We start from the raw sequence: 24,998 nt of genomic DNA on the forward strand, positions 1-24,998 counted from the left end.
TCTTAATTTTTTTTAGTTGTAGATGGACACAATATCTTTATTTTTATTTATTTATTTTTTTATGTGGTGCTGAGGATGGAACCCAGGGTCTCACGTGTGCAAGGCAAACACTCTACCACTGAGCCACAACCCCAGCCCTTGAAAATTCTTAAAAAAAAAAAAAATATATTGAAACACTGGGGCTTGGGTTGTAACACAATGATAAAGTGTGTGCTTGGCCCTGGGTTCAGATTAGTGAAAAATAAAGAAAGACAACACCTGTGCTGCCTTCCAGTAATGTGACAGACTGGATCTTCCTTCCTCCATATTACTTTGTACCTGTAATTCTGGTTAGTATAAAACCTATGTAAAGGCTCAGAGTTGTAAAGTGGCTCATCAGTTTAAGCAATGGTAAAAAGATCTCATATGGCCAGTCTGTAGATTACAGATGTGAGATTCTTGATTCCAGGGCCAATATTCTATTTATTTCTATATACTCTTTCATGTTGTAGCATTAAAATTGGGAAAAGTGAAAACACAGACTCACTCAGCTCTCATTGACTATAAGTCCATTTTTCAGCTGCCTCAACACCAGAACTTGCTATTTACATTCTTCTGTTTTCCTCCTAACAAATTATTTCAGGTCACCACCTCTTTCAGACCCAGTCCTCTTTGTATATTCTTTTATACAGATTAAGAACATCTTTGATCAGCTTTCTTTCTCAGCAGAACATATTCCTTCTTGAATGTCGCTCCCTATATTCCATATATTCCCATCTCTACCTGTGAATATAAAACCAATTCCTAAAGAACATCATTAAAACAAACTCAGATCTTCCCTACCCAGCCATTCTCTAGCTGCTGTGCTATTTCCCTCTTGGTAATTCCTCATTTTCTCTCCATGCACTTCCATAAACAACTAATCAATATTTTAAAGCATCTACTACGTGCAAAGGACTATAAGAAGTCCACAAAACATCTAATAATTCCTTAAACCTTCTAAAACAGCTTCTAAAAGTACTCTCTGAAACCTTCTTGATTTCCATTCTATTAACACCCTCTTCATGATGGCTCACTTACTCTCATAATCTTCCACACAATTTATATTACCCCATCCAGCAGAGTTAGAACTATGTTTTACTCATTTCTAATCTTTATTCCTTCCCATACCCTATGCATGTACTGGGAACTTCTTCCTCTGCAATCTCACTGCCAGTATAAGTTTGAAACCCCATCATCACTGCTTTTTATCCTGTAACAAATCAAGCATATCACCTTTAAATTAAACCTGTACCATTTTTATGTTTCTTAAAAACTAAAAAGCTTGGGGCTGGGGATGTGACTCAAGCGGTAGCGTGCTCACCTGGCATGCGCGGGGCGCTGGGTTCGATCCTCAGCACCACATAAAAATAAAATAAAGATGTTGTGTCCACCGAAAAGTAAAAAATAAATATTAAAAAATTCTCTCTCAAAAAAAAAAAAAAAAAAAACCTAAAAAGTTTAAGTGGAGTTAAACAGAAATATATAAAATTTGTTTTTTTGTAAATAGTTTTATTGAAATATAATTCACATACCATTTGCCACTAAAGTATATAATGAATTTTTAGAATATTCACAGATATGAATAACTTCACTGAAGTCAATTTAAGAATACTGCCACATCACCTAGGTTGGGCCTGGTGGCAAACACCTATAATCCAAGTAACTCAGGAAGCTGAGGCAGGAAGATTCCAAATTAAAGGAATTTTGGCAAGAAACTGTCTCAATAAAAAATAAAAAGGGCTAGGGGGATATAGTTAAGTGGCACCATGTGCCATCATGCCTGATGTGCAGCTCTTTGATCTGTACATGGTATGAAGTAAAGGCTCAACTTTATTTTTTCTCATATGGATAACCAGTGGGCCTAGAATCATTTGTTAAAACAATTATTCTTTCCCCATTGAATGCTCTTGGCACCCCTGTAGGGGGGTTGTGGGGAGGGGGAAATCAACTGACCACAGATGGATCGATTTACCATTCTATTCCATTCATCAGACTATCCTTATGCCAAAAGCACATCATCTTGATTATTTTTGCTTTGTTTTAAGTCTTAAAATTGGGAAGTACTTAAAAAGTGAATATTCTACTTTTAATACTGTTTTGGCCATTCAGGGTCCCCTGCAATTTCATATGACTTTTAGAGTCAGCTTGTCGATTTCCACAATATATCACCTGGGATTCTGGCGAGGACTGCACTGAATCTGCAAACAGTTTGAAGTGTACTGTTATCCTAATTACTTTAAGTCTTCGAATTCAAGAATATGAGATGGTTTTCATTTACAGTAATCCCCTTATCCTCAAGGCATATGTTCCAAGACCCTCAGTGTATGTCTGAAACCACAGACAGTACCAAACCACATAAAAAGATTTTTTTCTATGTATACATACCCAGTGTAAAATTTAATTTATAAATTAGGCACAGGAGAGAGTAATAAAAATAATAATAAAACAAGAAAATTATATCAATGTACTTTAAGAGTTATAAATTATCTCTGGAATATTTCACAATATTTTTTGACCATGATGACCACAAGTGACTAAAATCATAGAAAGGGCTGGGGATGTAGCTCAGTGACAGAGTGTCTGTCTAGCATTCATGAGGCTCTGGGTTCAATCTCTAACACAAATATAAAATAAAATCACAGAAAAGTGAAGCCACAGGTGAGGGGGACTACTATATTTAAAAGTGTAACTATACATGGCCTGTATAATTTAAAAGCTTTTGACATTGCTATCAGTAAAGTATGTATATGAAAATTATTATCTATTGATTAGCCAAATATTTTATTATTGATATAACAGTTTTTGATATAACACATATTGATTTAACACTTAGAAGATGCAAATTTTTATACGACATATTGTTTACTTGATAGAAATCTAAACTCTCAAAGGAATTCGAAGAATTTACTGCAGCATTTTAAAACAGAATTTAAAAATCAAAAGAGTTAAAAATTTCTCTCTGATGTCTCTGAATCACTGAAAGGTATTCTTACTATATTTAGTTGAAAAAGGAAGAGCAGAGAAAAAGGAGAAAGTAGTTTCCCCAGTTTTCAAAAGGAAGGAGAGCAGGAATAAGAAAATAATCACTACTACCTGTAACCCCAATGACTCAAGAGGCTGATACAGGAGGATTTCAAATTTGAGGCCAGCCTCAGCAACTTGGTGAAGCCCTAAGCAAATAAGCAAGATCCTGTCTCAAAATAAAAAAGTAAGGGCTTGGGATGAAGCTCAGTGGCAAAGCATCCCTGGGTTTAATCCCCAGTACTCTCACTCCCAACCAAATGATCAATACCACTAGTATACATTAATTCAAAGTCCACCAATTAAATTTTTCTATGTAATCATAGAGTTTGAGAGTAGCCCAGTGGTAGAGCACTTGCTGGGGATGTAGCTCAGTGGTAGTGTGTCTGCCTAGCATATGTGAGGCTCTGGGTTTGATCCCTAGCATTGCAAAAATAAATACTCAACAGATAATCCCTTATATATTACCTGGGCAATCATCTTAATTCCATGCTGGCTAGCTATAATCACTAGTGACCCTAATCCTAATAGGAAATGAATATGTGCTTCATTCAATTTCCAAAATCAATTCTAAATCTCCCAGAATCACCCAGACTAGTTGAAAAGCTAAATGAGAAAAAACAAAAACTTACATTTATTTTGTAAGAAATTAATAATCCTCTGACCTACCTTTTTCTTTAGTAAGATGGTTTTATTTGCAAGAAAATGTCCATTTTATATTCAAGCAAGTATCTAGAGTTACATTACTAACTTTAAGATTTCACCAGCAAAGACTAAAAAGGCTATTGTTCTGGCTGGGGTTGTGGTTCAGCGGTAGAGCACTCACCTAGCATGTGTGAGGCACTGGGTAAGATCCTTAGCATCACATAAAAATAAATAAAATAAAGGTTTTGTGTCCACCTAAAACTAAAAAAAAAAAAAAAAAAGGCTATTGTTTTTATTCCATAAGGACTCAAATCTAAAATTCTGGCTGTTTCACTGCAACTGCCTCGTGACGAGCCAGCTAGTATTTCTGGACTTGATCAAGCATCACATACACCTTACTGAGTATACCACACCTTAGGAAACTATTCTAGACCAGTCACTAGACATTTATTCCACTACTTTAAAGTCTGGTGCTGTTTCTCTTCTATAATACACTGCTTTTGAAAAAAAGCTTTACAAATTCTCCTAGTACCAACCTATCCATCAACAGTCCTGCAAGTTCATACTTCAAACATTAGGTAATAGGAAACCTTTTCCAGGAACCAGTAATCTCAAGCTTTTCACCACATATCTAATGATATTTTTATGGATTGGTACACAAAACTCAAGATTCTTATCAAATGGGATAAGAAGTTAACATGAGAACTATCTTAAACTATCTCATGTTGGAATGTCTCTCAATCCTTGAGAAGCCCTTATAGAAAGAAAACTTTCCTTTAAGTTTTACAGAATCAAAAACGTACAGACTAATATATAAAAATAGCAAGTACACATAATGACAACTCCAAAAAACTTCAAGAAATCTTGAGTCTTTCATTAATTTTTATCATATTCCAATATTTTTAAATGTATAAGGTATGGCTGGCATTGTAGCTCAGTGGCAGAGTGCTTGCCTAGCAAGCATGAGGCCATGAGTTCAATCCCTAGCACCCAAAAAACAAAAACAAAAAAAGATGTGTAAGGTACATCCCCAGTACATTTCAAATTATTTAATTAATCTGAAAAGTCTTTAGAACAAACTATCCAATTCCTTAAACTCACCAAGTTTAAGGGCTTTCAGAGCCCACTTAACTAATGTAGCAACATCTAGGCTATATATATAGCCTTGCCTAAAGAGACTTTCAAAATTGAGATTCAGGTATATGAGTGGGTACTAAAAAAGTGTGGACGGAGTAAAGATATCAAAGGACCACCCATGAATCTATGTCAAATCACACAACATACATAAAGTTTTTGAATGAAGAACAAAGACACTTGAAAGAGATCTGGTATTAGTAAGTAGTTCAAAAAGAAACTCCAATGCTTCCCGCCAGCCTTTTAAAGCCTGTGAATTAATGACGCTGCATTTGGAGATGGGTGGGGAACCACCTAAAACACAAATACAATTATAATATCCTTTTCTGAAATAAAGATTGGTTCATTTTTTAAAAATCTATAATGCAAGGTACTTTGGGAACAAAGAGGCAGTTAGATCTTAGTGGTATGAAGAAAGTTCTTTTTCTCACTTCATTTCATTAAAATTTCTACAGGCACACAAGACTGTAGAGAAGTGTCCGTTTTGTTTTAAGGAAAGCAAGAGGTTTCACCAAGTGCACTACTGCACTCCTATAATCCTAGCAGCTCAAGAGACTGAGACAGGAGGATGGCAAGTTCAAGATTAGCCTTAGCAACTTAGCAAGGCCCTAAGTAACTTAGTGGAACCCTATCCACCCCCCCAGACACACACAAAAAAAATTTTTTTAAAGAACTGGGGATGTAGCTCAGTGGTAAATCACCTCTGGGTTAAATTTCCAGTGTGCACCCTGCCTCTGCCAAAAAAAGTATTTGGAAAGTATAAAGAACTGAAAGTCATATAGTACACATGTAAATTTGACTATGGTTCCCAAAGACACTCATTGCTTTAATAAATGCTTAACAAGGATTGTAAGAAATTCATTAGATTATACTATCTACAGTTATCATCAAGAGCACACATGAACAGGCACAGGTTAATCCATACCAATAACCGCCCTATCACTTAAATGTTTCAGGTTAGTACTCCAGAGGAAGTATTATTCCAAGTATTTTTGGTCTAAGATTACCTGATCCATGTACCCAAACATTAAAGTGCCTGATGCATACTAACCCAGACTGTCTAATTCCCCCCAAAAGTTATCATCAATAGAAAGCTCAAAGAAAGAAAGACAGTAATCTCATATAGAATTTGCAAGCTCGGCAAAACCCACATACCGGCAAGTCCACGCTAACATCAGTGCCATCCAGGAGGGACACCCGGCATGTGATAATGGACTTAGAATCTCCAGCTGCAGGGATGTGTGTGGCAGCTCTCTGTGCTTCTCGGAGTCGTTCCTTCTCAGCATGTTTACGCATTGACCGGCGCCCAAGAGTTCTACGGAGGAAGCTCAGCATTTTTGTCACTATAAAACCAGAGAGAACAAAATCATCAGGAGAAAAAGTACACTCCACCCAACTTGAAGTGAAATAAATATTTAGTAAAGTCCTATGAACACTATTTTGAAAAGAAAAATAAAACTAGCTACTTTTTACACATACATCAAAAAATCATGTTGTATATATTAAATATAATTTTGCCCATTAAAAATTAGTTTACTTTTGGGCTGGGGTTGTGGCTCAGCAGTAGAACGCTCTCCTAGCACGTGCGAGGCCCTGAGTTCAATCCTCAGCACCACATAAAAATAAATAAATAAAGGTATTGTGTCCAACTACAAGTAAAAAATAAATACTAAAAAAATAATAAGTTTACTTTTAAAAACCCAAGTTTTTAAAGGCACATATAAGACAGCCCCATGGCTTGCAGTTTTCTAAATTTACTGAACTATTTTACAAGCTGATTTGGCAAGAAAAGGCAAACATTTATAAAATTCATCAAACCCCTGGATCAATAAATTATATATGTACAGTAATATCCCCACAAACATTGGAAAATGTTAGACAGTACCAAGTTATAGTTTGATGATCCAACAATTCTGAGAAGTTCCATTTCCTTTCTAAGCACTTATGAAAATAATCACCTACTTTAGCTAAAATATAAGCATAATTCAAACACCATATATTATTAAATATTCTATTTTTTTTCTTTCTTTTTGTTTTAAAGATAGGGGTCTCACTATGCTGCCCAGCCTGATCTCAATCAAACTAGAGTCAAGGGATCCTTCCATCTCATCTCAGTCTCTGCAGTGCACATGATACCATGCCTGGCTCTACAGAATGTAAATTACTACCTAACAAACATTTATGTCATATTACTTTAGTTACTTGTTTCCTTATCTCTACTAAGAACATTAAGGCTAAACAAAAATAGTTAAAACAGATGTTAGTAATTTTAAAGATACAGTATACTATATTATGTTTGAAAATACCAAATAGAGGGCTGGAAACACCATAAAAACAAGGTCAAACCCTGCTTTATATGCTTAAAAAAAAAAGTCAACTTGCTAACCTAATGTGCTTAATTTGCACAACAAAGAATTTGAGAATAAGTATATATAACTAAACCAACAAAAGATTATTAATTGCAGAAAAAATAAGTTGCACAGAAAATGCAAATAATCACAATACACTATATGACTTAGCTACTAAAGTTCACGATTAACACTAAATACTGATCTAATCATAACTACAAATTGCAACTGAGGAGATATAGTTTATATTGGAAATGCCCAAAGAAATACATTATAAAAACACACATTTGAACACTAACCAAAGAATTTCAGCCACTTTTTGTACTGATGTTTGATTTTTAAAAAGGTCCTTATCTCTTAGAGATACATACTTAAATATTTACATAAGGAAAAGATGTTTTGCCTGGTATTTGGATCAAACTAACAGAGAAGGGAATTAAGTCCTGAAAGAGATGAAACAAATTGGTCAACAGCTATTGAAACTGGGTCATAGGTACGCAGGGGGTTCATTACACTCTCGTGACTCTTATATATGTTGAATTTCTCCATAACAAAAATTTTTAAAGGAAAAATATGTTCAAAATGTACTGCAATTTTGTGTTTCCTAGGAAACTAAGTGTAAAACAATTTTTCTTCCATATTATCCTGACACCTTAAAAACTGATTCACTACACGAGTTAGCCTGTTTTTATTAAAAAAAAAAAAAGTTTTCAGATTTAGAATTTAAAAATTTTTTTGAACAGAGTCTCCCTATGTTACTCCCAATTCCTGGATTCCCACCTCGCCTCCTATGTAGCTAGGACTATAATTTCTTAACAGGTGCCACAACTACCAATAAATTTAGAATTTCAATATCTTCATTTTGAATGATAAAACAGAATCAGGAACAGTAAGTTATTTTTACAGGAATATGAAAGTGCCTCCAAAAATAAAATTACAGATGCACTAAAGATTTAAAGTGAAAAAGAAATGAAAAGGTACTAGTACTTGTACATGGTAGGCAAGCAAGCACTCTACCACAGAGTCTGACTAAACTCCCCAGGCTGGCCTCAAACTTGAGATCCTGCCAGGACTGATGGCCCACACCTGCAATCCCAGCTCCTTGGGAGTCTGGAGACAGAACTGCATATTCAAATCCAGCCTTCCCAAATTTACAAGGCCCTGTCTCAAAATAAAAATAAAAAGGACTGGCAATATAGCTCAGTGGTAGAGCACCTCTCAGTTTAGTCCCCAGTACTGCAAAAACAACCAAACAAGGGCTGGGGTTGTAGCTCAGTGGTACAACGTTCACCTAACACGTTCAAGAGACACTGGGTTTGATCCTTTGCACCACATAAAAATAAATAAATTTTAAAAAGGTATTGTGTTCAACTACAACTAAATCAAAATTATTAACAACAACCACCAAAAAACAAAAACCTTCGTGATCCTCCTGCCCCAGCCTCCCAAATAGCTAGTATTATGGTTTATGGGTATATACCACCATATCTAGCTAGTGTGAAGAGCTTTTAAACAATCTGAAAAAAAAAATTTTTGAAGGATTAATATGCAGTTTAGTGAACAACTATTACAAATCATTTAGATAAAAAACACAATTTTTTTAAATGGGCAAGATAAGAAACAAGGCTTAAAAGATAATAAAAAAAGATTCCTGGCCAGGGGCAGTGGCGCACGCCTATAATCTCAACAACTCAGGAGGCTAAAGCAGAAGAATCACAAATTTGAGGCCTGCCTGGGCAACTCAGACACTGTCTCAAAATAAAAACTAAAAAATGGATTGAGAGGCTGGGGATATAGCTCAGTGGTAGTACTTGCCTAGCAAGCACAAGAATCTAGATTCAATCCCCAGCACCACAAAAAAAATAAAATAAACAAAATAAAATATTTTAAAAGGCTGGGAACTGGGCATGGTAATGCACACCTGTAATCCCAGCAGCTCGGGAGGCTAACGCAGGAGGATTGCAAGTTCTAGGGCAGCCTCAACAATTTAGCAAGATTTTGCTTCAAAATAAAAAAAGCTGGGAATGTAGCTCAGTTGGGTTCAATTCCCAGTACCAAAAAAAAAAAAAAAAAAAAAAAAATCATAAAAGATATTTACATGGCTCAGATGTGGTCTAGTGGTTGACTGTTAACCTGGCATGCTCAAAACTATGGGTTCCATCCCCAACACCAGGGGGAAAAGAAAACTTTGTAAAAGACATGCTCAACAAACCCTCAAAAATCCATATTAAAAAGTAAGATAGGGCTGGGGATGTGGCTTCATGGTAGAACCTGCTTAGAATGTGTGAGGCACTGGGTTTGATCCCTAGCATGGGGGAAAAAAATAAAAGATAAAGCTGGGCACAGTAGCCCATGCCTATTGTCCCAACTGGTATGAGGGAGGCTAGGCTGGAGGCAAGATGGGTTGGAACCAGAAGTTCAAGGACAGCATGGGCAATATAGTAAGCCCCTGTTTCAAACAAACAAAAGAAGATATTGCTTGTCATTAAAAGACTTAAAGTAGTCAATGTTTAAAAGGCTGAGAAAAACAATCATTTTCATAAACTGTCTTCTTTAAATATGGTTTTTAAACATGCTGTTAAAAAATTTAATATGCATATCTTTGCATTCAGCAATTCTATTTCTGGTAGATGGCCAAATAAAACAGTAACTTATGTGATCTATTGTAAGATTAAGAATTTTTCTGGGTATAAGTGATTTAGGAAATTTTAAATTATGTCCATCAGCATGTAAAGTTATGGTACATATAACAGTATACAATACAGTTATTCTTTTAAAAATACAGTTGACTTAAATATTGATTAAATTCCTAAGTGAGGGGCTAGGGTTGTAGCTCAGTGGTAGAGCACTTGCCTCATTCACGTGAGGCACTAGGTTCAATCCTCAGCACCACATAAAAATAATAAAATAAAGGTATTATAAAATGAGAAAATATACCCATTTGATTCAAATGTATGATATGTCAAGATCATTGTATTGTCATGTGCAACTAATAAAAAAATTTAAAAAAGGTATTAGTCCAACTACAACTAAATATATATTTTTTTTTAAAAAAAGTAAATGTTCAGTGGTTTATAAAGAAAAATCTTTTTAAAAATTTGTAAGTGAAAGGCCTGAGATGTGGCTCAAGTGGTAGTGCACTCACTTAGCATGCCTGAGGCACTGGGTTTGATTCTCAGCAGCACCACATAAAAAATAAAGATATTAAAAAAAAAATTTGTAAGTGAAAAATCAAACCAAAAAAAAGGTACACGTTATTATTCTACATTAGGGGGAGGACACACATGCATGCACACCTGCACATACACAGGGACTGGAAGGATATGTCAACTGTAAAGGTTCTCTCTAGATAGGGTCAATCTGGAGCTCATATGAATACACAAATGTGTCATTGAGCTTTTATCATTTTTTTAAAATAACTTTTGTGTTGTTTGCCTCTAATTCCAACTTTGCAGGAAGCTGAAGCAAGTTGATCACAAGTCCAAAGCCTGCCTGGGCAACTTAGTGAGACTATTTCAAAATAAAAAATTTAAAAAAGGACCGGGGATATAGGTCAAAGTAAATAACCCCTGAGTTCAGGGTTCAGTCCCCAGTACTGAAACGTGTGTGTGTGTGTGTGTGTGTGTGTGTGTGTGTGTGTGTTTGGTCTGAATCAGGCACACTGGTGGTATGCATCTGTAATCCCAGCTCCCTGGGAGGCTGAGGCAGGAGAATTGCAAATTTGAATCCAGCCTGGGGAATTTATCCTGACTCCATCTCAAAAAAGGGCTAGAGATGTAGCTCAGTGATAGACTGCTTGCCTAGTATGTGCCTGGCACGGGCTTCAATCCCCAGTATCACATTTAAAAAAAAAAAAAAAAAGTTTCTCTTTCCCCATCCCACCCACACTTGCTCAATTTTTTTTTTTTAAACACTACAGCCAGTAAATTTTTTTTTTAGCAACCACAAATCTGGACCTTGTTTCTCTCTAATGACCGTCCCCCACATACACTACTCCCACCTGCCTGCCCACTCTAGCTGCTCTCTGCTCTAGTAGTCAGCCAGCCCAGAAGTCTTGATTATGTTCATTAGTTGTTTCATCTTTCTGGAATAATCTTTTTCCATTTCACCTCTCTCTCTTTCTGCTCCTCCTTCAAGTAGTTATCTTCAGATTTACAGGTGAAATGTCTTTTCCTCAGAAAAGCACTCCCAGATTTCTGAGTCTAAATTAGGCACCCGTTGGTACTCAGGCATTTCTTTGTGTAATAGTAAAAAACATAATTGCTTAATTTTTTTTTTAAACTGGCTACTTCCCTACTAAGACACAAAGATAGGGACCTAGACAGACTTCCTCACTACTTTGATCCAACATACACCATGGCAACATGCATACTGGGCACACACTAATATAATACAGTGGAATTTCTGGATGGTAAAGTTTCAAAGAATTAAAAAAAAAAAAAAACTAACTTTCAACAACAAGGGTTTCCTTTAGAATCTTAGAAATGCAAACTGAAGTAATCATTTACCACCTGAATTAATAGAAGTTGCTTTAAAGCATATCCAAGATGAAACGTGTATACACATTTATGACTGGTGGCCACAACATGGTAAGTAATTGCTTCTTAATAAAACAATATACCAGGGCTGGGATTGTGGCTCAGCGGTAGAGTGCTCAGATTCTCAGCACCACAAAAATAAAAATAAAGGCATTGGTTGTATCCATCTACACCTAAAAATAAATAAATAAATATTTAAAAAATAAAAATAAAACAATATGCCAATTTACAGCAAATGCCATGAGGATATTAGCATTTTTGTCCCAGTAATCCCAGTAAAAAAAAAAAAAAATCGTCAACTAGTAATTCAACAGCAGCGAAACTGCATGTATCGTTTTCTAATGAAGTCAGAGATTTAAAAAAAAAAATTTTAAATCCTGTGAGGGCTGGGATTGTGGCTCAGTGGCAGAGCGCTTGTCTAGCATATGTGAGGCACTGGGTCTGATCCTCGGCACCACATAAAAATAAACAAAATAAAGATACTGTGTCCATCTATAACTAAAAAAAAAAAAAATTTTTTTTTAAATCCTGTAAACTATCTTACTCCAAACAATCCACCTAAGGCACGTAGAGCTCAGCAACTAGTTAGTTATATCAGCAACAGGGTTAATGGAACTGCGGGTTGCATAAGAAATGTAGTTATGTTTACTTTTCTCCTAATTCTTAGAAAAGAAAAAATTTGAAATTAGTTTAAAATACTAGCAAATAAAGCGATGTCTTCCAGCTCTAAATAGAATTCACCACTCTAACCCTAAAAATGAGAGACCCATACAATTAACTTTACCCACCAAGGAGCTCATCATTAACACGACAAAAGCCGGGCGGGGGCGGGGAGAGTGCCTTCGCCCTTCCCAGGACCGGGGACACCTGCCTCGCATAACTTCCAAGCGGCGGAAGTTTTACTCAATACAATCAGCCAGACGCGTCCTTTCGGGCGTCTGCTCCAGGACCCCGAATGGAACTCGAGGTGTTTCCCTAGCCCGCCACTCTTTCCTCGCCGGCTGGCAGGCCCCGCGCCGCTCCTAGGAGCGCAGTGCCCAGCGCCGCCCCGGGCTGGCTCGGCCCGGAGCGCGGCCGCCGGGCAAGCATTCACCCCGCCGCGCCGCGGTATCGCCCGAAACTCCGCCGCCGCCCCTCCCCTCCGGCGGGCTGCTCACGGAGCCGGCCGGGCGGGGAAGGCCCGGGCAGTCTGGAGTCCTGCAGCAGCCCCCACCCACCTCCCGGGGATGAGGCCGCCCCGGGCGAGGAGGGGTCCGCGCGCCGGGAGAGAAGGGGGCTTTGCAGCCGGGGCCGCCGGGCCTCACGCTTACCTGAGACAGGGGACGACGGCGATGGGGGCTCCAAGAAGCTGAGGAGGGGGCGGCTCCTCAGGCGACGCCAAGAAATGGCGGCCCACAGCGCGAGCCCACCCTGCGCTAATCTCAAGAGGACCCCGGTCGCCCGCCGGCCCGCCCCTTAAAGCCCTTCCGAGCTCCGCCCTCGAGGGCGGGGCATTCCGCTTTCGAGGGCGGGGCGCTCGCTCTTAAACTGGCCATGACCCCGCCCCGGAAGTCAATCCTCCTGGAGAGGCTCTGGTCAAACAGGGGCGCCGGGCGGAGTAGAGCTGGAGTCGGCTGTCGCCGCTCGAGAGCCGCTGCCGAAGACGTCTGCGTATCAGACCGCACTTGCGGCGTGGGTGCACGAAGGCGGCTGTCGCTACCTGCGCGACATCTTTAGGTGCCTGGAAAACTGGCTGCTAGATTATTCAATCACTCATTCGAGAAATTAACTGAGGCTGGGAGCGGTGGCGAACGCTGTAATCCCAGCCCTGTGAGAAACGGGAAGGAGGATCACGAGTTCGAGGCCAACCTCAGCAAGTTAGGTAGGCGCTACGCAATTTAGTGAGACCCTTTCTTGAATTAAAAAAATTAAAAGGGCCCAGTGCATTGCCTGTAATCCCAGCGGCTGGGGACGCTGAGGATCGTGAGTTCAAAGGCAGACTCAGCAACTTAGGCCCCAAACATCTCAGCAAGACATTAACTCTAAATAAAATATTAAAAAGGACTGGGGTGTGGTTCAGTGGTTAAGCTCCCCTGGTTCAATCCACAGTACAAAAAAGAAAAAGAATGGATTTAGTGCTGAGGGTGTGACCCAGTGATAAAGCGCATGCCTACCTGTGCACAAGGCAAGGGGGTCCATCCCAACACCGCAAAAAATGAAAAAAAATCTGTAAATATTTACAAGTATCTCCTCTCCCCACACTTCTTAGGGATTAAAAAAGACTTAAGCCGCTCTGTTTTTTATTATTATTATTATTATTATTATTATTATTATTATTGGCTAAACCAACCGTAATTCACCCTTGGGTTTGGAGAAGAGCCTTCCCTCTCTGAGATCAAGGGCTCTCCTTCAACGTTTTTTGTTTGTTTGTTTGTTTTCCTTTCTTTTTTTACCCATTACTGGGATTTATACCACTGAGCTATAGTTCCCAGTCCTTTTTATTTTGAGGCAGGGTCTCACTATGCTGCCTAGGTTGGCCCTGAACTCCTGGACTCAAGCAATCCTCCTTCCTCAGTCTCCAAAGTAGCAGGGAATACAGGTATGTGCCACCATATCCTGCTTCCCATTAACTTTTTGAACAAATCCAAGTACTGTTAGTAGGAAAGAGGGGATGTTGCCAGGAAGATTGTGGGTTGCTATACAGGATGCCTGCCACACTAGACCACTGCATGGTGGAATCCTCCGGGTTCTTGGAAAGATATTCCTTTATGGAAAGAACATCCTCATCCCAGATCTCCACTTCTATCTTAAGTCCTGGTTTGCTCTTTGGAGCCACAAAGAAAGGGGTAATTCCAGATTTTGTGGTTTCTAAAACCCTAATTAGTAGTGGAAATGTGTGAAAACACAAACTTAAGTATTCAAAATCAGGAACAGGGTCTACAAATAAGGAGTCCTAAGGTTTAAACCCAATTATCTTAACAGTAAATCTGCCCCTGTCCACAAGAAGAAACAATCCCTCCTCACATCACAATACTTTATTTGTTTATTTTATTTATTACTTTGGGTACTGGGATTGAACCCAGAGGCACTTTACCACTGAGCTACATCCCTAACACTTTTTATTTTTTATTTTAAGATAAGGTCTCACTAAATTGCTGAAGCTGGCCTTGAACTAGTGATCCTCCTATCTCTGTTTCCCAAGGCACTGGGATTACAGTGTCACTGCCACATCCTACCACAACCCTTTAAATAATTAAGGATACTCCAAATCGGGGCTAGGGTTGTGGCTCAGTGGTAGAGTGCTTGCCTAGCATGCCTGAGGCACTGGGTCAATGCTCAGCAATACATACAAATAATTAAAATAAAAGTCCATCAACAAATAAAAAATATTTTTTAAAAAATCCTACAAAATCATCTTCTCTTGTCCTTAGTTCTAGGCTCTTTGCCTTCTTGATCAGCCTTCTCTGAATTGGTTCACACTGATGGGGCCCATTTATGGCCAAATATTCTGAACAGACTGGATCATAGAAAATTCAATGTGAAATTAATCCTCTTGAAAACTGAAGAAGCTGGGCATGGTGGCATATATCTGTAATTCCACGACTTGGGAGACTGAGGCAGGAGGATCGCAAGTTCAGGCCAGCCTCAGCAACTTAGTGAGGCCCTAAGCAACTTAGCAAGACCCTATCTCAAAAAAAAAAAAAAAAAGGAACTGAGGATGTGGCTCAGTGGTGAAGCACCCCTGGGTTGTTAAGTCCCCACTAACAAAGGGAAAAAAAGGAAAAAGAAAACTGAAGGGACCCTGAATTCCAAAAATCTCCATTGAAAAGAAAATATCTTCAGGTTGGTGGGTAGCATGAGAATTTGTTTATCATAATACTGGGTCTAGGAGAGCACTAGGTTTGCATCTTAAATATCTCCCAAAGCCCATATGCGAAAGGTGTGGTTTCCAGCCTTTGTGCTGTTGGAAAGTGCTGGAACATTTGGGAGGCAGGGCCCAGTAGAAGAAAACTAGATCACTGGGGGCGTGCCTTCAAAGGAGATATTAGGGTCTCCACCCCTTCTCCTTCCCTTTGATTCCCTGCCATCATGAAGTGAGCAGCTTTCCTTCACTGTGTGCTCCCCGCCTCACCACCGGACCAAAGCAATGGAGCCAAGCAACCATAAACTGAGTCTGAAACTGTGAGCTAACATAAATCTTTCCTGACCATAAACTGATAGTTTTCAGGTATTTTGTCACAATGCCAGAAAGCTGACTAACATAACTACCTATTCAAACATATAAACAAATAAGATAAATTAAAACGCAAAGCCAGTCATCAAAAAACACCCATTAGAGGAGTTTTATTAGGATTCTGTGAAAAGCCTATACTTGGCTCAGAAGCTAAAAGATCTAAAACATCTGGAAGGTTCTTAACACAAAGATGATATACCATCTTCTTCCCAGAGTAGTTACAAGCCTTACCTAAAACAAATTACCTGAAAATGTTCTTTTCTTTCTGTTTTCAGTACTGGGAATTGAACACAGGGTTATGGGCATCCAAGGCAAGCACTGCACCTCTGAGCTAAATTCCTAGCCATTTTTATTTTGAGACAAGGTCTCACTAAAGTGCTCAGGCAGGCCTTGAACTTGTGATCATCTTGCCTCAACCTGAGATTACAGGTGTGTGCCACTACGTTCAACTAAAACTGGGTTTAAGCAGAAACCACTTAGTTCTCTGAATTTTATCACTGGTGAAAAATCTTTGTCCTTTGAGGGTGCATTTGTTTCCTGACAACAGAAAAAAGGCAATCAGAACACAGTTGGGTGAATGTTTTGAAAACAAGGCTTCTAAAAAAAATGTTCTGCATGACACAGTGGTGCACATCTGTAATTCCAGCATCTGAGAAGACTGAGGTAAGAGGGTAGCAAGATTAAGGCCAGCGTCAGCAGTTTAGCAACGCTCTGTCCCAAAATAAAAAAAAAAAATTAAAAAAGGGCTAATAATGTAACTCAGTGATAAAGTGCCCCTGGGTCTGATCCCCAGTCAAAACAATGTGTTGAGAGTGGGGACAAGTGCATGGAGTACTGCATACATGGCATACGTTAAGGGCGCCTGAGTGGCAGGCCACTCCTCTCGTACTAGGCATGTGAGCGCAAACAGCTTACCCCCTAGACACAGCCCTGGGCATGAGGCTGTGTGTTGCAGTCCCTGCACTTGCTCCATAGCCCACTCTTCAATGTGTCACCTTAAAGATAGTTGGCCAGAAATTGCATTGGTGGCTGCCTGTAATCTGCTTAGCTACTGCCTGAGTATATATAGACATGGTAACTGTGCAATAAAATCTACCTGCTTCCTGCTTGGTCTCCAGAGGTCTTAATTAGCGACTCCGCAGCCACACGCTCCTCTACCCTGTTCTGTGAACCTCCTCGCAGGACGAGAGAGCCCACGCAGTTGAGTGAAGTTGGCAAAAAAAAAAGGTAGAGTGTGGCAGTGCTTACCTGTAGCCCAAGCTACTCAGGAGAGTCAGGCAGGAGGGTAGAAAGTTGGAGGCCAGTCTGGGAAACTTAGTGAAACCCTGCCTCAAAATAAGATAAAAAGGTTGGGTGTATCAAAATGGTAGAGCACCTCTGGATTCTTTCAATCTCCTACGTGGAATTAGTGGGGAGGGGGAAGCAATCAATATTTACATATAAGACCATACAAAAATTCCAGACAAAGAACAGAAATACCTTCAAATAGAAGACTAGGATCTCCTATAAAATCTTTACTGAGCCAGATTCTCACATTTGAAAGTCTACCCTTGGGCTGGGGATGTGGCTCAAGCGGTAATGTGCTCGCCTGGCATGTGTGCGGCCCGGGTTCGATCCTCAGCACCACATACAAGCAAAGATGTTGTGTCTGCTGAAAACTAAAAAATAAATATTAAAAATTCTCTCTCTCTCTCTCTCTCTCTATATATATATATATATAAAAAGAAAGTCTACCCTCCCTCTCTTGTATTTAAACTAATTCATACTAAAGTATTAACCACATCTAATTGAAGGACAGAAAGAGGACTGGCTAGGGTGGAAGGATACGAAGAGAGAAAGCAAAGGAACTGAACAGGCACTTCCCAGAAGAAATACCAATGGCCAACAAATATATGAAAAAATGTTCAACATCTCTAGCAACTAGAGAAATGCCAATCAAAACTACACTGAAATCCCATCTTACTCCAGTCAGAACGGCAATTATCTAGAATACAAGGAACAACAAATGTTGATGAGGATATGGGGGAAAATGTTCTTTCATACACTGCTGGTGGGCCTGTAAATTGGTGCAACCAGTCTGGAAAGCAGTATGGAGATTCCTTAGAAAACTTGGAATGGAGCCATGTGCGGTGGCACGTGTCTGTAATCCCAGCAGTTCAAGAGGATTGAGAGTTAAATGCCAGCCTCAGCAACAGTGAAGCACCAAGCAACTCAATGAGACCCTGTCTCTAAATAAAATTCAAAAAATAGAGCTGAGGATGTGGCTCAGTGGTTGAGTGCCCCTGAGTTCCCTCCCCGGTACCCCCGCCAAAAAAAGAAAGAAAACTTGGGATGAAACCACCACTTGACCCAGTCATCCCACTCATTGGCTTATACCTAAAGGACTTAAAAAAATCAGCATACTTCAGTGATGCAGCCACATCAATGTTTATAGCAGCTCAATTCACAATAGCTAAGCTACGGAACCAACCTAGATACCCTTCAACAGATGAGTGAATAAAGAAAATGTGGTATGTGTACACAATGGAATATTACTCAGCCATTAAGAAGAATGGAGTTAAAGAAGAATGGGGCTTGTGACATTTGCCAATAAATGGCTGGAACTAGAGACTACCATGCTAAGTGAAATAAGCCAATCCCCAAAAACCAAATGCCAGATTTTCCTTCTGATATGCAGATGCACACACATAACAAGTCAGGGAGGAAAGAATAGCAGTTCATTGGATTAGTCAAAGGGGAATGAAGGGAAGGGAGAGAGGATGGGAATAGGAAAGACAGTCGAATGAAATGGTCATAATATTCCTTTGCTCATATATGAATACATAACCAATATAACTCCACATCATATACAGCCACAAAAATGGGATCCTAATTAGAATAAGTTATACTCCATATACGTATAATATGCCAAAAAGCAGTATACTGTCATGAATATCTTAAAAGAACAAGTCAAAAAAAATTGTTTTAAGATAAGTCAAGGGGCTGGGGATGTGGCTCAAGCGGTAGCGTGCTCGCCTGGCATGCGTGCGGCCTGGGTTCGATCCTCAGCACCACATACAAACAAAGATGTTGTGTCCGCCGAAAACTAAAAAATAAATATTAAAAAAAAAAAAAAAAGATAAGTCAGGGCTAGGGATGTGGCTCCATGGAGGAGCACTGGCCTAACATGCATGAGGCCCTGGTAAACTCCACAAGCAGGAATGGGGGGAAGGCAAGTCAGTTTCTTCACTAAAGACTTCAGGCTTTTCCCTGCTTTAGGAAATTCAGGACAAGGGACCTATGTAGTCATGTTCCACGAATACTCCATATGCCATACCTCACTTTGTGCAGAGTTATCTGAAATAGAGCCTGATTTATCTGGTGTCATATACTCCTTATTTACACAGAGAGGAGGAAGAAGATCAGAAAACTTCTGATGGCTCCAAGGAAAGCTCATACTATTGGGTAATAAAAGAAATGAAAACACTTTGCCATCAGGTCTGCCTAATGGTGAAACCATGATGAGGCTTAAAGACTCAAGGGGGAAAAAAGGAAGGAGGCAACTCATTGCCCCCAGAAGTTAATACGCATGAGTCACCGGGGACCTTATTAAATGGTTCGAGACTAGGTGGGGGGCTGAGATTCTGCATTACAAACCAGCTTGCTGTTCATACTGCTCATTAGTGGCCTCACCTTGAGGAGGAAGTCTTCAGGGAGTGCTGCAACACCTGTGACCAGTGCTGGACACCAGGGCCTGCGAAAGTCTGAGGAGCAAGCCCAGTGTGGCCACCCTGCTGCTACCTCACTCAGACAAGGCTTCATCTTTTATTTTGGTAGGATGTACTGCAGATTAAACTCAGGGGCGCTCAACCACTGAGTCACATCCCCAGCCCTATTTTGTATTTTATTGAGAGACAGGGTCTCACTGAGTTGCTTAGCACCTCACTGTTGCTGAGGCTGGCTTTGAACTCTCCATTCTCCTGTCTCAGCCTCTTGAACCGCTGGGATTACAGGTGTGAGCCACACCCACCAGCTAAGGCTGCATCTCTCCTGGTCTTACTTTTCTCATCTAGAAAATCAGGTCATTAGAAAAGAGGATAAAATCTGTGACACTAAACTTATTCCTATATATGAAGCTTTTATTTTACATCAACCCAAGATACCACACACACATAAAAACTTGGTTTTAGATATGTTGTTGAGTTTTGTTAAAAATAACCCAAACCTCTTATGAAGTCATGAATTGGTTTCAACATACTTTATATACAACCAGAGATATGAAAAATTGTGCTGTCTACATATAGTAACAATTATAATGCATTCCGCTATCATTTTTTTAAAATCAATATAAAAAATAACCCAAACCTCAATAAATATGAGGTATAGGTTAATTATGACGATGATTTTTCAAACATATAAACTGGCATTGTTCCTTCAAAAATAGTTTCTCTCAAAGAAAATTGAATTTGGTTTTAGAGTTGGGCAGGTCTAGTTTGGGTCAGTACATTCTATGCACTAGCTATTGAACTGCAGGAAAGATCCTTAAACTGTATCAGCCTCAATTTCCTCATCTACAATAGATAATAGTTGAGAAGAACCAATAAAATGGTGGAACATATACAGTTTAGGAACACTGCAGCTTGTTCCTACCTCTCTTAATGCCAGATACAGCTGCTGGGGAAGAGGGAACTGGGCATTTATTGACATATTTATCTATGTGTACTGAAGATTGAACAGGGGTGTTCTACCATTGAGCTACATCTCCAGCCTCCCCTTTATCATTTTTTTTCAATATTTATTTTTTAGTTGTCATTGGACACAATACCTCTATTTATTTATTTATGAGATTTAATGTAGAAGTTTATTTTGAAATTTTTCAAATTAAAAAATATATTTGCTTTATTTTAAAACCAATTGATTTTCACATGTAGGACCATACCCAATTCAAAACAATTCATCAAATGCAAGTAATTTTATGATTACATACTTTGTTCCTTTAATTAACAACCTCAGACATACACATTTAATAGTAATTTTATAAAATAATATTGAAATCTGTTTTTATTTAATTGATAAACATTGAATTGTATTCTTTTGAAATTTCTGTTTGAATGCAATAGTGTGGATTGTATTGCATTATTGGGGTTCACACAATACCTTTATTTTATTTATTTTTATGTGGTGATGAGGATCAAACTCAGGGCCTCTCACGTGCTAGGCGAGTGCTCTACCGCTGAGCCACAACCCCAGCCTCATTATTATTATTTTTTTTTTTTTTTGAGGCAGGGTCTTGCTAGGTTGCCCAGGCTGGCCCCGAACTTGTGATCTCCTTGCTTCAGCCTCCAGAGTCATTGGGATTACAGACAGGCGCCACCTTGTCCAACTGAAGTCGGAACCACTTCATAGGTTTTGGGGTTTTCTTACTAGAGGAAAATCCTTTAGTGAAAAGGGATAGGAATGTGGTTCAGTAGTTAACAAAAACCCAGCAGCCTGACATCCACTGGTGGGGATCAAAGCTTATTCAAAACCCCATTCTCAGAGACTGGCAGGTTCCCTGCAAGACCCCACTCAGAGGCTGATTCACAGCTCACAGGGCAAATATATCTCTTTCCAGGAGTATGTGCTAAAGACAAACACAGGCAATTATTTAACATCCTGGGATTCTGAGGCAGTACATAACAGGTTAGGGTAAATACATACCCTGTGCCTGCCATGCCATTATATATTTTTTATTTGTCCTAATTATTTGTACATGACAGAAGAATACATTTTGACACATCATACATAAATGGAGTATAAAACTTCTCATTTGTCGGTTTGTACATGATGTAGAGTTACACGGGTCATATAATCATATATGCACATAGGGTATTAATGTCCAATTCATTCTACTGTTATTCCTACCCCCATGCCCTCTGCCCTCCCTTCATGCCCCTCTGTCTAGTCAAAGTATCTCTATTCTCCCCCACCCTTATTGTGAATTAGCATCTGCATATCAGAGAAAACATTTGGCCTTTTGTTCTTTGGTATTGGCTTATTTCATTTAGCATAATATTTTCTAGTTCCATCCTTTTACTTGCAAATGAAATAATTTCATTCTTCTTTAAGGCTGATTAATATTCCATTGCGTACATATAAAACATTTTCTTTATCCATTCATCTCTTGATGGGCACCTAGATTGGTTCCATATTATGAATTGGGCTGCTATAACCACTGATATGGTTACATCACTGTAGTGTGCTGATTCTAAGTCTTTGGGGTAAAAACCAAGGAGTGAGATGACTGGGTCAAATGATAGTTCCATTGCAAGTTTTCTAAGGACTCTCCATACTTCTTCCCATACTGGTTGCACCAATTTGCAGTCCCACCAGCAATTATATGACTGTACCTTTTCCCCACATTCTCACCAACATTTTTGTGGCCTGTATTCTTGAGGATTGCCACTCTTACTGGAGTGGGTTGGAATCCAAGTGTAGTTTTGATTTGCATTTCTCTAATTGCTAGAGATGTTGAACATTTTTTTCATATATTGGTTGATGATTATATTTCTTCTTCTGTGAAGTGTCTGTTCAGTTCCTTAGCCCATTTATTGATTGGGTTATCTGGTTTTTAGTGTTAAGTTTTTTGAATTCTTTATATACCCTGGAGATTAATGCTGTATCTGAGATGTATGTGATGAAGATTTTTTTCCCATGCTGTAGGCTCTCTTCACATTATTGTTTCCTTTGTGGTGAAGAAGATTTTTAGTTTGATTCCATCTCATTTATTGATTCTTTTTTTAATATTTTTTAAAGTTGTAGATGGACACAATAAATTTTTTAAATTTATTTTTATGTGGTGCCGAGGATTGAACACAGTGCCTTATGCATGCTGGACAAGCACTCTACCCCTGAGTCACAACCAAGGCCCCCCATTTATTGATTCTTGATTTTACTTCTTGCGCAGTAGGAGTCTTTTAAGGAAGTAGGTTCCTAAGCCAACATGGTGGAGATTTGGGCTCACAGTTGAGTTTCCTTGAGTCTTTTTCTTTCTTTCTTTCTTTTTTTTTTTTTTTTGGCCCTAGGGATTGAATCCGGGACACTTAACCACTGAACCACATCCCCACCCCTTTTTATTTTTTATTTTGAGGTAGGGTCTGGCTAAGTTGCTGAGGCTGACTTTGAACTCACAATCCTCCTGCCTCAGTCTCCCAAGCCCCTGGGGTTACAGGAGTGAGCCACTGTGCCCAGCTGTGTTCTCAGATTTTTGACCTGTGCTGGAACAGTTAAGACTTCAGGGATTCTGAGAATGGAATGGATGCAGTTTGCATTGTGAGATCTTGGATCTTTGGGAGCCTCAGGCAGAATGCTATAGCTTAGATCTGAAATGTCCTTCAATGCTCCATATTTTTAAGACTTGGTTCCCTGTGTCGTTATTGGGAGGTGGCACAAACTTTAAGAGGTCTAATGGGAGGTCATCGGGTCACTGAGGGAATGCTTCTGAAGGGGTTAATGGGACTTCATTCCCTTCCTCTTCCTCTTTTTATTTCCTGGCCATGAGGTGTGTGGTTTTGATCTGCCACACTTCTGCCATGATGTGCTGCTGCACATGGGCCCCCAAACACCAGAGCCAACCAACCATCAACCAAAACCTAAAAACTGTGAGCCACAGTAAACCTTTTCTCTTTATAAGGTGATCATCCAGGTTTTTGTTATAGTGATGGAAAGCTTAGTATTTCCATTCAGTAAAGTTCATTTAACTTGATAGGAAAACTTCAACTTCTATTTTCTTCAAACATATTTTTTTTTGAGTTGGGGGTCTTGCTGTGTTGCCCAGGCTGACCTTGAACTCCTGAGCTCAAGTGAGCCTCCTGCCACAATCTCCCATATCTCCCAAATAGCCAGGATGATAAGCATGTGCCACCAAGCCCAGCTCCTTCTACTTTTTGATAGAGAATCCTCATGATTTCCAGCAAGAAAAAAAAAAAAACATAAAAAGACCATTGTTGATATAAATTTTAGTGTAATGCTCAATATTGAGGTTTACTTTGTCTCAGAACGTGTGGTTTACTGAAGGCTAAGAATGTTGGGCAGGGCTCTTCCTAGGTTTAGACTAAGCTACTTTCACTTATGATGAAGCCTTAGTGCATCAAGTCATTTCCTCTTAGTAGCCAAATTTTATCTAAGGTAGTGAGCCCCACTTTTTTTTTTTTTTTTTTTTTTTTGGTACCGGGAATTGAACTCAGGGGCACTACTGACTACTGAGCCACATCCCCAGCCCTATTTTGTATTTAATTTAGAGACAGGGTCTCACTGAGTTGCTTAGCGCCTTGCCATTGCTGAGGCTGGCTTTCAACTCCCAATCCTCCTGCCTCAGCCTCCCAAGCCACTGCACTGGGATTACAGGTGTGCTCCACCCCACTCAGTGAGCTCCACTATTTTAAAGCATTAGAATCTAATCAGGAAAATAATTTTAAGCCACAAAAATAACCTTGAAAAACCTAAAAGAAGAAAAACATAAAACAAAATCCAGCAGCACTCAAAATTCAACACTGTAATCAAATAGTGATCATGTAAAGAATGTATAGAAATTTCAGCTGTACGAAGCCATTTGTAACATGCATAGAAATTCATATGAACATTTTCAGTACATGTCAAAAGTATATTTTATTTCATTCCTTTTTTATTAAAGCTTTATCATTATACATAGTAGTTGGGTTTATCCCAACGAAGTCATATATGCATGGAATTTGATTTCAGTTCATGATCACCCCTTTTCCCTCTTGTCCTTCCTCCCCTCCCTCATTCTCCTTCCTCTACTCTGACTTCCTTTCACTCCTGTATTTATTTATATTTTATTGGTTCTTTTTACTCATTCATAAAGCTGAAATTCCCCTTGGTACATATACATATTCACATAACATAATTTTTAAAGAATTTATTCTGCATTTGTTGTGGGGCAGGTCGCTCAGAAAACACACCAAGTCCCAGTTTTGTCCAAATTGATGAGTCTTTATTTAGCCGGCTGATGGGTGACTGCTCATCGAAGGACCCATAACTGTCTCTGCAAGGAACAGCCCCAAGCCTGAGCATTTTAGGAAATTTACAGGCAAAAACCAC

The 24,998-nt window shown here is 39.2% G+C and overlaps 1 protein-coding gene across 1 annotated transcript in view; it reads right to left on the reverse strand.

The window, feature by feature from the left end:
• The window catches only part of Epb41l5 (erythrocyte membrane protein band 4.1 like 5), a 109,092-nt gene extending 96,455 nt beyond the window's left edge, over nucleotides 1–12,637 (reverse strand). The window contains exons 1-2 of the mRNA XM_027936859.2: nucleotides 12,496–12,637; nucleotides 5,977–6,164 (exon numbers count right to left, since the gene is read on the reverse strand). Coding sequence (XP_027792660.1) covers nucleotides 5,977–6,156 — 180 coding nt within the window. The 5' untranslated portion in view covers nucleotides 6,157–6,164; nucleotides 12,496–12,637. The remainder of the gene's footprint in view (nucleotides 1–5,976; nucleotides 6,165–12,495) is intronic.
• Between the last annotated feature and the right edge of the window lie 12,361 nt (nucleotides 12,638–24,998).

This window comes from Marmota flaviventris, chromosome 11 (assembly GCF_047511675.1).
Source record: "Marmota flaviventris isolate mMarFla1 chromosome 11, mMarFla1.hap1, whole genome shotgun sequence".
Classification (NCBI taxonomy): domain Eukaryota; kingdom Metazoa; phylum Chordata; class Mammalia; order Rodentia; family Sciuridae; genus Marmota; species Marmota flaviventris.